The sequence below is a fragment of the Crinia signifera genome, chromosome 19, assembly GCF_055691185.1.
Source record: "Crinia signifera chromosome 19, ASM5569118v1, whole genome shotgun sequence".
NCBI lineage: Eukaryota > Metazoa > Chordata > Amphibia > Anura > Myobatrachidae > Crinia > Crinia signifera.
Window position 1 is genome coordinate 97,938,623 of NC_139226.1, and position 17,104 is coordinate 97,955,726.

At 44.9% G+C, this 17,104-nt stretch overlaps 1 protein-coding gene across 3 annotated transcripts in view; it reads left to right on the top strand.

Moving 5' to 3' along the window:
- NPHP4 (nephrocystin 4) overlaps positions 1-17,104 on the top strand; it is a 286,074-nt gene that overhangs the window by 115,734 nt on the left and 153,236 nt on the right. For 2 of the 3 annotated variants that reach the window (XM_083162997.1, XM_083162999.1), the window contains 2 exons: positions 1,658-1,840; positions 5,307-5,445. In XM_083162997.1, coding sequence (XP_083019123.1) covers positions 1,658-1,840; positions 5,307-5,445 — 322 coding nt within the window. The remainder of the gene's footprint in view (positions 1-1,657; positions 1,841-5,306; positions 5,446-17,104) is intronic. The other variant, XM_083162998.1, reaches the window with a different exon arrangement.

A 17,104-nucleotide genomic window follows, 5' to 3' on the forward strand; every position in this document is an offset into this window, starting at 1 on the left:
CCCCCTGCACGCAACAATCTGTTCACCATGGCCGCACGCAACAAGCACATGTGCATAAATGCGCATGCACAATGAAGAAACATCGATCCCCATGCGAACGAGCAGCACTTGCGTACGGAGCTGCATAAGGTCCCATGTTTATGGTTTCCTAACAGGAGTTAATGTGTGTGACTTTGTGTGCGGCATTAGCTTGTTATCGTCCTCATTGCAAAGTGTTGTCCTCTGCTATTAGTCATTTTAGGTTTATAATGCTCCCCGCAGTGTCTTTCAATAGGCTCACTTTCCTGCAATGACTCTGAAATCTCCGTTCTCCTTGCCTGTGTGACAAGCTGTTATATAGTCTGGCTGCATCCTTCTCTTTTGTACTTACAGAATTACTGGCCGATCCGCATCTTCCCTCTCATTTACATAACATGCCAGGGACATACTGTAACTTTGGGCTGTCAGCCGGGTTATACTTCTGTATACTCCTTACATTGCTGAATTTACAAAGGCTGTGCTCTCCAACATACATTTTGTACTGATGGGTCTTATTTGCTATTATTAGGAATATCCACTCCATATTCTGTTCTGAGTTTGGTTTTCTCTCTGTTTTGAGGACAACGGTCCCCCCGTTGACCTCAAAATGGGTGGTTCTAGGTGGATTATGGTGGGATCAGGGTGGATATGGTGTTAGGGTACATTGTGGGTGGGAGATATGCAGTGATATGTTCTAGCTGTTGTTGAACTACACATCCCAGTGAGCCCTGCAACAGTTTTAGCATGGCTAAATAGCAAAACTGCAGCAGTGCATGCTGGGATATTTAGTTCAACAACAGTTGGAGTGCAAAAGGTATAAGGGTCGTCACTCAAAAGTTCAACCATGCCTTGGTCGAACCCAAATGGTTAACATGGACACGGTTGTCATAGACAAAAGGTAGACACATGCAAAATGGTAACGTTGGCATGATGACTATGGGCCTTATTCTGGTTCACTCTTAGAGGCAAATTCCTTCTCAAATGGGGGGGGGGGGCAGATGTAAAATGTGCAGAGAAAATTGGATTTGGCTGAGTTATTTTGTTTCTGTGCAGGGAAAATACTGGCTGCTTTATTTCTACACTGCAATATAGATCTCACTTTGAAGAAAAACCCCACCCAAATCTAATTCTCTCTGCACAAGTTACATCTGCCCCCCTGCAGTGCACATGGTTTTGTCCATTTGAGAAGGAATTTAACTCTTAAGAGTGAACCAGAATAAGGCCCTTTATGCTTGTAACCATTGTGTTGACTTATCGACCAGATATCGCAGTAATTTGGACCCATGCTTTTGTTATGAGGTTTTCCCTGTAGGGAAACTATTTTCTCTGAAATACTGACGCTTTTTAGCAGAAATTTTGCACATCTCTCACAGAGATTAGCAAAATTTCCACAAAAAATGCCAGTGTCGCTCACATTTGTTATATTAATTCAACTAAAAAATGCTTAGTACAGCCTTTATTTGCAACATTATACACCTATGTAATGGTCAGTACTGTTACACCATATGCAGTATAACAAATCTAATCTTGAGTACTCTACATTGTAATCTACTGCCAGAGTAGGAAATGGTACATCCTATACTTCATTTACTGATGTCCGATATGTGATAGGATTTCACTTTCTTCTTTTCCCTTGTAGATGCCTCCAGCCACAGCTCTGTCGAGTACTGCGTACATGCGTATGATACGCTGGGCTTCCTGGAACCCGCTGTTAAGCCCAGGATCTCCAGAAGTGACCTTACCACTACAAGGAGGACCATACGTGAACCCATGTAACAACCTTGCCTATAAGACCCCACCAACTAGCATGAGCTCAGATGAGGTAAGAACTACAGTACAGCTTTGGGTAATGGGGTCATAAATCACATTTAGAAATGTGTTCTCAAAGTCTCTCAGCAGCATATACAGACATGTACGCATATGTAGTGGCTGTCACCTGAGCGTGCATGGAGGTGCCCTTCGGTGCCATCGCAAATCCAGGCATTCACTTACAAAGATGCAGTTGCAGAGCCTTCGATCTTTGGAGCTCTGAGTAGCCTTATGGTTGTGTATGCTGAGACGCCGGAGAAATCACCATAAAAATGAAGCTGCCCCCATTTTCTCAGTGATTTCAGTATGTGCAGTAGAGACAGCCATAACAAGGGATGGGCGCCATTTTCCTGAAGACCTATGCATGCACAGTAGACTTGGGAACATAGCCAGAATTCCTGCGCTTCCAGAGAGGAGAGGCCCGCATGGAGCCTGAGCACAGGCCCTCTCCTCTCTTAAACCACCCCCTGCCCAAAGGGGCATATTTACTAAAGATTCTTAAAATGAAAAGTGGTAGTGTTGCCAATAGCAACCAATCCAGTTTCAGCTCTTATTTCTTTGTTGTATTCTAGAAAATGATTTCATTTGATTGGTTGCTATGGGTAACACTTTTTAGAGGTTTTAATGTCTCCGTGCGTTTACTATGCTTAAAGAACCCATGTTGAATGCCTGTTATTAATTCTCACACGCAATAGCCTCTTCTGACATCACTGCTATTTATTAACCGATAAGACACTTACATTATTCGCTGGTAGTGGATTGCTAGTGGTAAGTCAATGTAACACATAATGGAACACCATTGGGTTATGGCCAACAGGTTGAATTATCTTTAAAGCCACTCACTTAAGTATAACATAAATGACTTCAGGTCTTTGGGTGATATTATCCATCCAGGTTTAATGTTGCAACAATAACGGGATCAATGTATATATACACCGTTCGACACAGGGATCCCAGCCCGGTCCCCTAGCAGAGTGGTCCTTGGGAGGGAGTTGATCACAAATCGTATTCATAAAAATGTCACTTACTATAATACCACTCTCACAAAAGCGATTGACTAAAGGTCATTTATAAATTAGACTTTCATTGGTCAAAGTGAATTCTTTGTGAGGTCAGGACTCATATACTTGTCCCAGCTCCTGTTTGTTGAAGTTGTTATATTAAGGCAACTTTGTCGTTAAGCTATTATGATGGATAATGAACAGAGACATGGATTTTGTCTCTCCTTATACCTGTCATGACAATTGCATTAATATGTCATTACACTACCTGTCCTGACTTATTGTGATAATGGGCCCAATGTCTCAGGAAGCATCTACACAATACCTGTGGGGGCAGAATGCGCAAACCATGGCTGTCCGGCATGCCAGTATGTGCTAGGGTACACAAAGCTTGGCCAATCATCATCATCGCTGGCTACATCGGCTACGGTATAATGTATTTAGATATAGCAAACGTGTGTTTAGGCTGATGAGCTTCAGGCTTCTATATATATATATATATATATATATATATATATATATATATATATATATATATATATATATATAACAAATATCTTTTGTTGTCTCTTAGATCATTTTCTACAACATTCTTGGCTCTTTCCATGATGTTTTGGGGTTTGCGCGGATCATGTGTGAATATGCACATGTGCAAACCCTGGGAGCGACTGGCCTTGGCGAGTTTTACACTTGCCGGGCCGTTCGCTCGAGGAGGGGTGGAAAGGGGGCGGGCGTGAGGCAGAAGCAGGGGAATGGCCAGCCTTTTACGGGTGTGCCCATAAAACGACTGGGCATACCCCTGCATGCGCAGACGTGTCGATGCCCACCTCGGCGGATTGCGGGTGCTGGAAAAGTCAGTAGAGATGGCCATTGTTTCCATTGCCAGTGATGGCAGTAGTACAGCTGGCCATTGATAGTTTTAAACTATGCAATGGATGACCATCCATGGTTTTATCTATCGAGGGTCATCCAATTTTTTGATTGATTGGCCTGTGAGCCAATCAAAACATGGGGGCGGGGCTTCGTGGGTGTCAGGGGCGGAGCTATGTTCAGTGTCCCGGCACTTTTAGAAAAAAAAAAATCTGGTTCTCACCCATCGATGGAAAAAGTATTCGACATCAGCCATAAACCATCAATGATTTTGAATCATCTATGGCTGTCCCTAAAAGTCAGTCCAGACTGACTTTTCTTAGCGAAGGCAGGAGAAATCATTCGATGTTGAGCGATCATTGAGTGATTTGCATGTGTTAGTGTACAGACCCCCTTGTATGCTGGCAGGGTGGTCTTTACCTGTTCGGTAGGCTGCAAATATATGCAGCTTAGTGACCAGGTCTGAATCAGACCCTCTGTAGTACAGTCTGCTTGTTTTTTTTATCTTTAATAAACCCTCCAGGGGGTATTTATCAACGCACACAGAGAGATAAAGCACTAGCCAATCAGCTTCTGACTTACATTTTTACAAACGTTCAAAAAAATGACAGGAAGAAGATTATTGGCTGGTATTTTATCCCTCTCTAAGCTTTGATAAATACTCCCCAGGGAGAGGTAGCATATGATAGGTCGCCCTACCAATGTACAATACATACGTGTAAGTGTGCCTTGTGAAGGGTGTGGATCAGTTGGTCACCACTAAGTTGTTAAACGGTCATTAGGTCGACAGGGCTGGGTTAGGTCGACAGTGAGAAGGACAACATGGGGTTTTTCACTGTTTTTTCTACCTGACACAGTCGACATGGACACAGGTTAAAGTGCACCGCGTCCCTTCCCATGGCTCACTGCGCTCGCCATGCTTCGGGCTCGGTGCCTCGCTACGCTCCGCACACTATTTAATTCTCCCACCACACCCTAGTGGATGGTAGGGCATGAAATACCACCTGTCGCCACATGTCGGGCAATACACAGTCAAAAACTCCATGTAGACCTTTGGACTGTCGACCTAACCCATGTCGACCTAATGACCCTGTTGACATGGGTGTCGTTAATAGTAATTATTATGACAGCTATAATCACCAGTCACATATGCAGAATTTGCAAGTGTCTCATGCAGGATCCAAATATTACTAACACAAACCCGTTCAGTACAACTGTAATGTAGTTGGCTCGATAGCAGGAACAGTAAGGTCACTGCTGTAAAATATCTCTAACAAAGCACCCGTTTGTCGCTTTTGTGCTTTATTTTGTAACACATAACTGCTACTATTAGGCTATTTCAAATCCAATACAGTTAATTGACTACATTCTAACGGTCTGTGGAAGTGCGGGGGTTCCTTAGACCCTGACAACCGACTTACGTGAGTCTTCTATTTGAAGAAAGAAAAAATAAGTAAGAAAATATTGACTCTTTTTTTTACCGCTCTGGCAGCTAAGAAATACGTGACAGACGAGCCAGGAGCATTCAGCTGTTACCGTTCACCATTATAGTGAGAGAGCCTGCAGAATGCCCACTTCTCACCTCTGATCCTCTCTTTGTACAACCAGGTGCAGCAGGTGGAATCCGGGACGCTCTGTTTCAGCTTCAGCGTCCGATCAGAACATTCGTTAGAAGACACAGCAGAATCAGTGGACAGCTTCTCTGAGGAACTTATACAGTCCAAGAGGAAAGGAGCTTTGGGTACCGGTAATTGTGAATTTCATTCCTTCCACGTGAAAACGTAAAAAACGTGTTGTTCTTCTGATGCTGGGGAACTATAATTCCCAGCAAGCTCTTGCCCTTATAGGGCTGGCAGAGCGTGCATTTGATTTCCAGTAAGCAGATTCAAATTACAGTAGTTGTATTGTCTGTAGTACCTTCTACAGCAAAGAACAGAGGTGTAACTCTGGGAGTCACCTGCCACTGGGCTCCTGCTCCCAAGGGGGCAACTCTCCTCCAGTTTGAGTTTGGATCAGTTAATTGAAACATGTCAATATCACTTCAGCTTCATCTCCGGCGTCTCCAGTGGTCCCAGGAATGCCGGTGACGTCACTGGTGCGCGCACACACTTGCGCAATGCACTCCTGGGACCGCTGGAGATGACGGAGAGGATGCTGAAGGCCTGCCGTGGACGCCGGGGGACTTGGTAAGTATAAAAAAAGGTTTAGGGGGGTAAAAAAAAAAATCAAATTATTAAAAAAAAAACACGTTTTTTGGAATAATTCGGATACAGGATGCCCGGATACGGGATAGTCAACCTGTATATGTGCAGCTCCAAAAAATAACACTGGAAATTGATATAGCAAAATAAAATCAATTGGAGAGAGCGCATCTACAGTATATTAGTTAATTCCTAAAATGTATTGTAAAATGTAATTTATATTAATGAATAAAACATATCTCATACAAATATGTTAGAACAAGGTCCTCCAATAATAATCAAGCCGTGTATTCACCTCTCTAGTAAGTTGAAACAGTTGTGTCCATTTCATTTTGTTTTGTACTTTATCCAAATGGAGTGAATAATCCACTTATAAAAATGACCGCAGTCCAGTGGCCTTATAAGTACTTCAATGTAATTGTGAAATCCAATGCATTTACACCCATCAGTTTATTGTGTCAGGCATTAATGTACCTGTAGTTCCACGGTCCTTATGGTGACCACCTCCCTCTGCCCGGGCCCTAGAAGCAATTATTGGCGGTTTGTATGGGGGCTTACCGGATTTAGCCACATACTGTATGTAATGGAGTTGATTACCTGAAGATATGCAGTCTGCTACCTCCATTAGCCGCAGGCTGTTGGCGGTCCTCGGCACCGCACGCCAGATGCCCGGCGGGTACTTTTGTCAAAAGGTCATGGGTTCTAATACAGGGTGTGACACTTTTATCACTTTTGTGGCTGACTCGCCCTCCTAACATGATTTTTGCAAGTGTCACACCCTGTATTAGAACCCATGACACCTTACTGTCTGTCTCTTTGGGGGGTACCAATATTTATCTTGCCTGCGGGCAACTGGCACGAACTTACGTTAGTGTCCCCTATGTGTTACTGTCAAAGGTAAGAATTAGATTAGTAATACAAAACAGCAACAGTTTTCATGCAGTTTACTATGTATTGTGTGTCCTTCTACAGTTGGGATCTGGTTCTGCTCCTTACAGTATCAAGAGGTGAATTTAGAGGTCAAGCTGCGCCTAGGCAAAATATTATTGGATCCCTGACTTAACAAATGCCTTTAGCATCAGCAGTCCCGCTGTGAGGCATAGCTTCAGACCCGACTCTGTATAGATATCATTATAGTGTGACTTTTGGCTCAGGCTCCGCCCCCCTGGTACCAGCAGACAGGAAATAGGCCGGTATCCCCAACCTCTCCGGCACCTCGTGCACACCAATCGCTGTCTACAGCCTTTTGCTACATTAAAAAAAAGCATCAGTGGCTCTGGTGTGGGAGGTGGTTTGGCCTGCTGTACCGCTCTCAGAAGGTGGCACCCCTAGGTACGTGCCTCGCGTGCCTGGGGTGAAATCCACAACTGGCTCTGAGGACTGCTTATTGGGGATGATGCTTATGGTACCTGAGGCACTAAAGGGTTCTGGGAGATGCAGGCTTCCCCTGGGGACCAGTCTGTGTGCAATGCTGCTCATACACCATGACAGGTGATGGGTGCTGAATGTGATGTTATGTGCAGCACCCAACTCCTGTCCATAAGCAGGCGGACTGGAGCTGGGTGCTGCTCATACACCATGACAGGTGCTGCATGTGATGTTACTGTGCAGCACCCAGCTCCTGTCCACGAGCAGGCAGACAGGAGCTGGGTGCTGCTCATACACCATGACAGGTGCTGGGTGCTGCATGTGATGTTACTGTGCAGCACCCAGCTCCTGTCCACGAGCAGGCAGACAGGAGCTGGGTGCTGCTCATACACCATGACAGGTGCTGGGTGCTGCATGCGATGTTACTGTGCAGCACCCAGCTCCTGTCCATAAGGAGGCGGACATGAGCTGGTTACCATCTGGTTACCTTTTTTTTTTCTTTTTTTAAAGATGACATTTTTATTAAAGTTTTGCAAATGTATTAGGGAGGTATACAGAAGGAAAAGGGGGGGGGGGGGAGAGGAGGAAACAACGGGTATGCAGAAATACATGAATGTTAATACACATTTACAATTTTTTGTATTCCTGACTTGAGTTTCTGTCAATAAAGAAAATGTTTTTTAGAAACAATCGTGGCCCCTATCTTTAACCTTCACAGAGGATGATGCAGTCGGCAGGTAGACAATAAAAAGGTCAGCAAATAAGTTGACCACTGTTGGTTGGCAGGCCATTGGTCGACACATAAAAAAGGTTGACATACCTGAGTTCAATATGGGAAAGGTCGACATGAGTTTTTCCCAATTTTTCCAAAAACAGTTGATTTTTCACACTTCCAAGTCGGAAAAGAGCCATCATTTAATAGGGTACCAGACGTTTCGAGGCATCGTTCCCGGAGCATGGGGGGAAAATGGCACACTGTTACGGTGTCCATGTCGACGTTTGTTGATATAGACACTAAAACTGTGAAAAACTCATGTCGACCTTTTTCATGTCGACCTAATGCTCGTGACTACCTTTTGAACATGTCGCCCTAAGGCATGACAAGCTTTTCTGTATGTCGCCTGTTGACCAATAGTTGTCGACCTATTGTCTGTCTCCCCTATGACCCATGCCCCACGGAGGGATCCAGCTTCTGGCCCCCCTGCTGTCTGCACATTGCTGTGACTTCCTGTTTTCCCAGCCAGAAGTTAGGAAAGAGTTTAGAAGTTTGATAGAACATTATTGAGCAGATGGCGCTGCCTCATCTTACACTGACCCACGCTTCTCTTGGGCATTTGTTTAATTGATATGTCACGTCGGCTGTTGTACGCACAATTTATTGCGCTCTTGGCTTCGGACAAACTTGTGAAAGTCAAACGTTCCCACACTTCATAGAAGAATCTTTGCTTTCAGTTAGATATTATTTACTTTTTTTTTTTTTATTATTTGGGGTTTTGTTTCCAAATGTAATAAATGCCAAAGTGCCATGTTTTCAGTACATCTTCTTTATTAAAGGAAACCTGGTTTGCATAGTAATGAAACTCTGTTGCTATGGGAAATGTATGTGCAGCCACGGACGGTGTAATGGTTTCCTTTACTGCCTCATAGCACTGAGGTCGTGGGTTCGATTTCCACCATGGCCTTAACTGTGTGGAGTTTGTATGTTCTCACTGTGCTTGCGTGGGTTTCCACCGGGTACTCTGGTTTCCCCCCTCAATACAAAATGATACAGGGAGGTTAATTGACTCCCCCCCCAAAAAAACTTTGGAATGAATGTGTGTACGTGTATATTTGGTAGGGAATATAGATTGTAAGCTCCACCGGGACAGTGACAGATATGAATGTAAAGCGCTGCAGAATATGGACCTTATTCTAGTCCAGGGTTGCCGACCCTCCCGGAATTTCCGGGAGTCTTCCGAAAATCGGGTCCCCCTCCCGGCCCCCCGGAAGGGTGGGCAACCCTCCCGGATTCAGGGGGGACACCCGGATCGCGGCATTAAAATGCCGCAATCCTCGGGTCTCAGAGGAGGGGGCGGAGCTAAAACGGCACAATCGCGTAATTTTAGCCCCGCCCCTCCATGAAGATCCGTGATATAGTGGCTGCTGAATCTCTCCTCTCCGGGCTTCTCCCGGAGAGGAGAATCTTAAAGTCGGCAACCCTGTTCTAGTCCACACGCAATGTTACGAAATTCGCAGCATTGCATGTGGACCAAAAGTCCTCCCATGTGCACCTGCGATCCGGAGAAATCATTTGATGGTCAGCAATTATCGAATGATTTCTCCAGCGCTTGCAGATCAGAGACATCTCTATGGTGTCACTTATCTGTGAGCAACCTGTGCCGGAAGCAGGCAGGCAGCTGACACCTGCTGACATCAGCTGCCTGCCCCCCGCGCCCGCATCATGGGGCGATTTTCATGGGTACGCCCATGAAACAGGCATTCCCATGGGCTGTGCCTCTGCCGCCGACCCACGTCCCCCCGTCCTCACTGCTAGGTGCAATCAGGTTTGCAAACATGTATTTCGCCGTGCCCCCATGCAAAACATTGGTCCCCGTGCGAATATACAGGGGACCGTAGAAATTAGAACAACCCCCTATATGTGCGCCATATAAGTAATAACTGATAATAAAATTATGTGCAATATTTATCCTTTATGTATCCTTTATTAGTCTTAAAACAGATTTCCAATGCAAGGTGTCAGCATGTCATTGAATGACTGCATGGTACGGTTCTGCCACCAGGAGGCAGTGTGTCACTGCCAATAGATTCAATAATGTGCGTGCTATTGTTCATATGTTTGGTCTGATAGATACAGATGCACCGAATGTAGACAGATTGGCAATCTGCAGATATTGGGAAATAATACGTAAAGGCTTACATGAAAAATGACCGTGTTTCATGCAAAAGAGTACAGCTCCGTATTTTACCTGAGATACACATACCCAGGATCTACCTATGGATTATGTTGTGAAGATTTTGGATGACCCCTTTTACATTACTCATGTTCCTCGCTATAGGGCATCTAAATCAATGGATGGAGAGAGATAAAGCACCAACCAATTGGCTCCTATTTGTCACTACTGGAAAAGTAAAAAAACAAATAAGCTGGTTGGCTGGGACTTTGTCGCTCTCCACTTTATCACTCTCCAAGCAATAAAGCATCCCACCCTATAGGAGGTAGATGAATCCCCCAAGGCTTATTTTTCCCTTACATGTGTAGGGAGAGCTGGCTCAGTGCTGTGGGCACACATCGAGTAGCAGTAATGAAGTGTTATGGACAGTTCCCAGCATTGAGACCAGTGTCGAGAGTCGAGAGGGCAATATTGCTCCTATTTGGAATATGTGGGGGCTCTGGTGGTTCCAGCATTAAATATAGTAAGCAAACCATTTAGAATGCTAAACAGCCCGTCTACCATGCTAATCCCTTCCACAGCGTCTCAGTGCTCTGTCAGGGTTTTCAACCAATGAAATTAGCGCATTGGAGAAGGGAACTCATTGGGGAATTACAGGATCCAGGTGATATAATGAGGTACTTTCCTATGAAATGGGTAAACCAGGAAGAGGTTATTTTTTATACTCCAGAGTGCCGGAGTAAGGCATGAAGGGCCTACTGGGAGAAAGCTGTTCTTTGTGCCCATGCTTGTGGGTGTGGCTATCCTCCAAGAAGGGAACTCATTGGGGAATTACAGGATCCAGGTGATATAATGAGGTACTTTCCTATGAAATGGGTAAACCAGGAAGAGGTTATTTTTTATACTCCAGAGTGCCGGAGTAAGGCATGAAGGGCCTACTGGGAGAAAGCTGTTCTTTGTGCCCATGCTTGTGGGTGTGGCTATCCTCCAGAGGGGGTGGGGTTAGCCACCAGAAAGGCTTTAGTAACTATGGTAATATAACATTGAAAAAATACTCCATAGTCCTGTGTAGTATAATGTAACATACTGTACTGTATATATCACATTTCCTGACTTCTGGTTGGTGTATAGGGGGGTGGCCAACGGAAGGTGGGTTGATCAGGGGTGTGGTTGCAAGATCTCGTCACCATGACTCTGCCCCCTGCTGTACAGTTTTGTAATGGCGGACATTGTATAGTGATGGGGGGGGGGGGCCTACGATGAAGTGATTCAATTCAAATCGTGTCATAGGGTTCCCCTAGGACTGCTCACCGAGAGGTATGCGAGGCATCTGGGGGTATGCGGGATACTTGCCCACCTTTTCTGGTGACCTGGGAGGGCACCACAATTTTTCTGGGAGGGTAGGGTGAATACAGTTCTGAAACGTTGCTGTAACTGTGGGATGCTGGTGTGCTTCATTTCAAACCAGCCGCCTTTTTGCACTTTGTACTTTTCCTCACCTTGCCCGGAAGGTAATTGGAGAGCACGGCACCGGTGAGCGTCAGTTACTTACCCCAGCGTGGGAGTGCCGACTCAGTTCTGCAGACAAGACATGTAGTAGCTTTGGAATTCCAAAAAGTAACTCATTTCAAACGTTCAGCAGTAACGGGGGACCACAAGTCTCCTTTCATACTCACAGATAAAATCATGTGTATACTTGGGTAGATGTTCCTACTGTTTATCCTACATTATTTAAAATCTGAGGCTTCATATATATATATATTTATATGCATCCAGTCTTGGTGCCTGCTGTGTGCTCTAGTAGAACGTAAACTCAACTCAAAGTGGCTTGGAGAGCATATTAATGATGTATGAATACTACAGGCGTTCGTGCCACTTAGGGATAGAGCTAGTTAACTTGCCACCTCGGTAAAATAATACCAAAGGATCGCTACACTAGTCTAAGCAATACATTTTCGTATAGGATTGGGTAAAATAACATCATTCAGTGTCTTCTTAATATTATACTTCATAACAAATGATTACCTCCCCATGAGACAAGTCAAATAGCGGAAATGACTTACTGTTGAGCTGCTGCGACATCTACTTCCATTGTGAATGAATCTACCAGGCAAGTATGTAGGGGTGTAACTCCCCCCCTGACTTCTCAGGCAGAGAAGCATGTGCAACTAAAGCTCTATACCAGTGATGGCTAACCTTGACACTCCAGCTGTTGTTGAACTACACATCCCAGGATGCCCTGCTACAGTTTTACTATTTGGCCATGCTAAAACTGATGCAGTGCATGCTGGGATGTGCAGTTCAACAACAGTTGAACAATTCATGTTTAGTAAGATACTCTCCCGAAAAGGTCGGCAACTCTACCCCATGTTCCCCAAACCCCCACACCGCTCGGAGCTGCTGAAACAAATTCTGGAATTCGTGGGTCTGCGGGAAGTTGATTTTTGCATAATTTTAGCCCCTCCCCACGAATCGTGGAGTTTGTGTGGATTGGGGGTGGGGCTTTGTGATGTCATCCTTGTCCCCCCCCCCCCCCCCCCAAGTGCAGCATTGTGTCTCCTCTTTGGGCTTCTTCGGGAGAGGCAACTTTAAAAGTCGTTAATTATGGTCCAGAGATAGCTATGTTGTCTAGACTAGTCCCCCAAAATACTGCTTCTCCGCCCTCTCCCATACCCCTGATGTCCGCCATTGTCACTCAAAATGTGATTGCATCCTTCTAGGGAACAGTGTGGGAACCACTGGTCTATTGTGTTACCCGGCTAAACTGTTGTTTTTATGCTGTGTATTACTGAGCCGGATAAAATACCTAAAAGAATGGTAGTGTGTATACCTAAATAATGAAGTGTTGCAAGCGGTCATTCTCGGCAGCAGGCTCCCATGGTAGGAGAGGCATACAGTACAGATACAGAATGACTGACAGCTTGGTAATCTTACTTTGCAATAACAAACTGTTTGGCTTGGCTGCCTTACTATACTTTACTTATTATAACAGCAATACAAAGTAAACACTAATAATGTATTTGCCTACTTGGGTTAAATCTTAAAATGAGTAATTTGGGCATTTTGTGATCCCTCTGCTACAAAGTTGCAATATTAATATCTTTCGCCTTTAGGTTTGATCTCATAAATGTTCTTGAGAACAAAGATTTGCAGAGGTATCTTTTACAGTCCCGCAGATGTGATTATTTTCATGCTTAAGTCAGGCAATAGACACATCATGACTGGAAGCCTTGAAGCGAAGCGTTATGTGTTTTTACTCGCTTTGAAGCGTCTTCCCGCGCGTGTGCGCACATACTAATGTTTCTGCTGTCCTATGATGGGGAATTCTGGATATCACAGAGGTGAAGACCTGAGAAGGATCGGAGTGAGGTCATTCATATCACAGAGTAATGTCATTTACTGTATAGCTATAGATTGAAAGCTTGCGATCAGAACCCCTTTGTCTGCTTAGAATACCCATTCTTGCATTATTCCTGCATATGCTCCTACTTGTAAAGTGTAGTGCTGTGGGATAGGATAGGGCTGTATCAGTGCGAGATAATACACTGTCAGACTGTAAGATGTACGTTATGGAGAGATGCTGCTCACTGGGATAATTGCACATCAGCGATGACCTTTCGCATGTAGAGCCACTGAAATCCTCTGATTGAAATACTGTTATTACGTTCATAAAAATGTGGGTGTTAATGAAAGATCCTGATATTATATCGCTAATCACATTTCTGCATGGGGAAACTGTTCTTGTCTATGGGCAGTATTCAATGAGAAAAATTCGCCGTGTTTTATGGCGAGTTTGTGCTATTTTCGCGTTGGAAGGAGCATTTTGCTCTCCAAAAGTGAACCACCCTATTCAATGTGATATTTTCGCCGTCTTTTTAAGTGATTTTCCCCGTGTCTCTCCGTGTAGCAATTCTCCATCTTTTCATGGAGAACTGGAATGTGAACTTTTAAACTAAAAGGTTTTTTTTTTAAGTTTGGTGTAAAAAAATCAGGATTTTTTTTCTGTGAAGGGGCATGTTATTTTTATTCATGTGCTTATAGCACATGAATATATATATATATATATATTTTTACACAGAGCAGCCAGCAGGGGGCCGGAGCTCTCGAGCCGCTCATTAGATATTCATATATTCACTGCACCCGATCATTACATATGCACGATCGGGTGCAGTGAATACTGGGTCCCGTGCTGACTGGGTTCCGGGGAGCCCTCCTCCCCTCCACATATGTTCTGGGGCAGCCAGGGAGACTTTAATCTCCCTGGCTGCCCCCGTCCCCCGGCTCCCTGCCGCGGACGCTCGTCTCCCAGCAGCCACATCTCTGACGCTCGTCCGCTGCAGGGGTTAAGACTCGCCGTGAGTGGCGGCGAGTCTTAACCACATTGAATAGTGGGAGCAGGAGTGGCAGCGAGCCCTCCGGAACAGGGCGAGTGCATGGCGAGAGAAAAAATCTCTCGCCATGCACGGATAATTTTTCTCATTGAATACTGCCCTTAATGTTGTATGTGTTATCTCTCCCAATTGTATCTTCTAGGATTCCATTGATCTAGAATCAGAGCTGTAAAACCATTCCGCCTCCTTTATCCCATTTTTTTCCTGATAACGGTCTCCGTAGAACTAGGGTTGGCAATTATTTCAGCTACTAGGCAATTTTTAGTGAACAGTCTAGGGCAGGCATGTCCAAACTATGGCCCTATAGCTTTTGTGAGACTACAAGTCCCATCATGCCTTGCCACAGTTTTGCTATTAGGAATGCTAACATTATGGCATGGCATGCTGGGATGTGTAGTTTCACAACAGCTGGAGGGCCACAGTTTGGACATGCCTGGTGTTGGGGCTTAATTCAGACCTGACTGCATGGCTGCTAATTAGCAGGCCGGGTGACTATCGATAGGCTGCACATGAGTACTGATCGTAGTATGCATTCACGAGGCCATCCTGCGATAAAATCCTGTTCCTTTTTTTTTATTGCTGGCCATACGCAAGTTGATTGATGGGAAGCGGTGTTTGGGGGTGCTAACCAGATGGTTTCTGGGAGTGTCAGGGAAAACGCAAGCGTGCACAGTCATGTGACCTCAGCTCCAGCCCTGATGAGCCTGTTAGTATCGCACCGGCTACTGTGATGTGGCTTAAAACCAAGGTTGTACTTACCCAAGGCACACTCGAGCTTGAGCTGGAAAGGGGGTATACAGTAAGATGCAGATTTCTGGAAGAAGTACACATACACGGGAGTCACTACCTGTGGCGGGGAGTCGCACAAAAAGTCTTGCATACAGCTGTATATGATCCACAAGATTAGTTAAGTGTTCTGCCCTTAGCCGCTACCCTTACTTGAATGTTTTTTTCTTCTTCACTTAACCCTTTGAGAGCCATGAACGCAAATAAAGCAAGCGTCACTCACATATGTTATAGAAATTCAGATAAAAAATGATGCATAAAAAAAAAAAGATGACATTTCCTATATAAGGTAGCATTACTTGTCAGTATGATGACCAGAAATGTTTGCTTGGCAATTTTCACACCGATTTTGACAAATTCACTTGCACTCAAAGGGTTAATGGAGTTCAGGAAATGATACAATATCACAGGTTAAATACCTAAACTCGGATACCCGAGCACATAAGGCCTAATTTGCCATCGAAGGTGGGGAGCATGATTGAGAGACAGCGTTCCCCAAAAAACAGGGGGGTGGGGTGTTGTCCCCCATTTTCTGGGCGCGTGCTGGGGCATGGTCTTCTGACAGACTTCTTAGACTCTGGGTACGGTGTTGTGGCAGAGAAGTGCCCTGCCTCCAAAGAGGCAGCACTGTGTGCACTATGCCAGTCTATGAACCAGTCCCATGGATAATAACTTCCCAGTAGCCCAAACAATTACACATATTTTATTGCAATGCAATCTCCCATAACATCATAGGCCTCCAGTGTCTGGATGGTTTGCAGTGCATGGTCTTTCTGCTGAATTCTGGTAGGAAAAGAAACTTACACATGTTAGCACATAAACATCGTCACTGTTAGCACATAGGCATACACAGTGTCAACAGATTTACTTGTGAGCTGGTCTGGTTATAAAGTGATTTCACATATCCCCTCCCTTCCCTATGTACTAAAACAGCATCTGGCAGGTACCCAGGACAGGGTTTTTCCTTACACTTCCTAGCAGTACACAAGTGATTTGTATTCAGTCCCCCGCTCTGGGACATCTGGCCTGTTCCTTCCTGAGCGTGGCCATGCTGACTGTTACCGCAGAGGTGAGACGTGCCGCTGTAGAAGATCAGTCACTTATTACACCAGGGGCTGCTCTCTGCAAATCGGTGATCCCCGCTGTGGTGCTGATGAGTGTTAATGTTGTTCTGAACCAGAAGACAATACCTAAAATACTAAAAATATATATACAGATCATCATATTGTCTTTGGGGAACAGAAACAAAACAATTAATTAACACCCCATTTACTCAAGAGGACTCCAGTTAAATGAGAGTTGCGATCATTTCACAGTGCACAAGCACATGATATTTGGGTTCCTCCACTGTGAAGGGACAGGAGAAATGTTGGGCGGTTGGCAGAGGCAGCGCATACACTGCCAATTGTGGTCAACTAATTATCAAATGTTTCAGACATGCTGACAATTGCAGCATAACCAACAGAGTGGTAGGTTGTGCAGAGGATTAGCTAGGTGACATGGTGCCCGGAGCAGCGATATGTTGCAGCGCCCCCCCCCAGTCATTTTCCCTTCTTATAGTAATGCTCCTTACACATGATGACCCACACTGTAATGCCTAGTAGACATTATGCCACAACGCTATACATGCAACAGCATAGTTATAAATTTTGCACACTCCCATGGCATTTTAGTGCCACTTACACATAGTGCACCCTGTAGTGCTGCTTACACACATATTGCCCCTGTAGTGTCGCATACACATATAATGCCCCCCAGCAGTGCCCCAT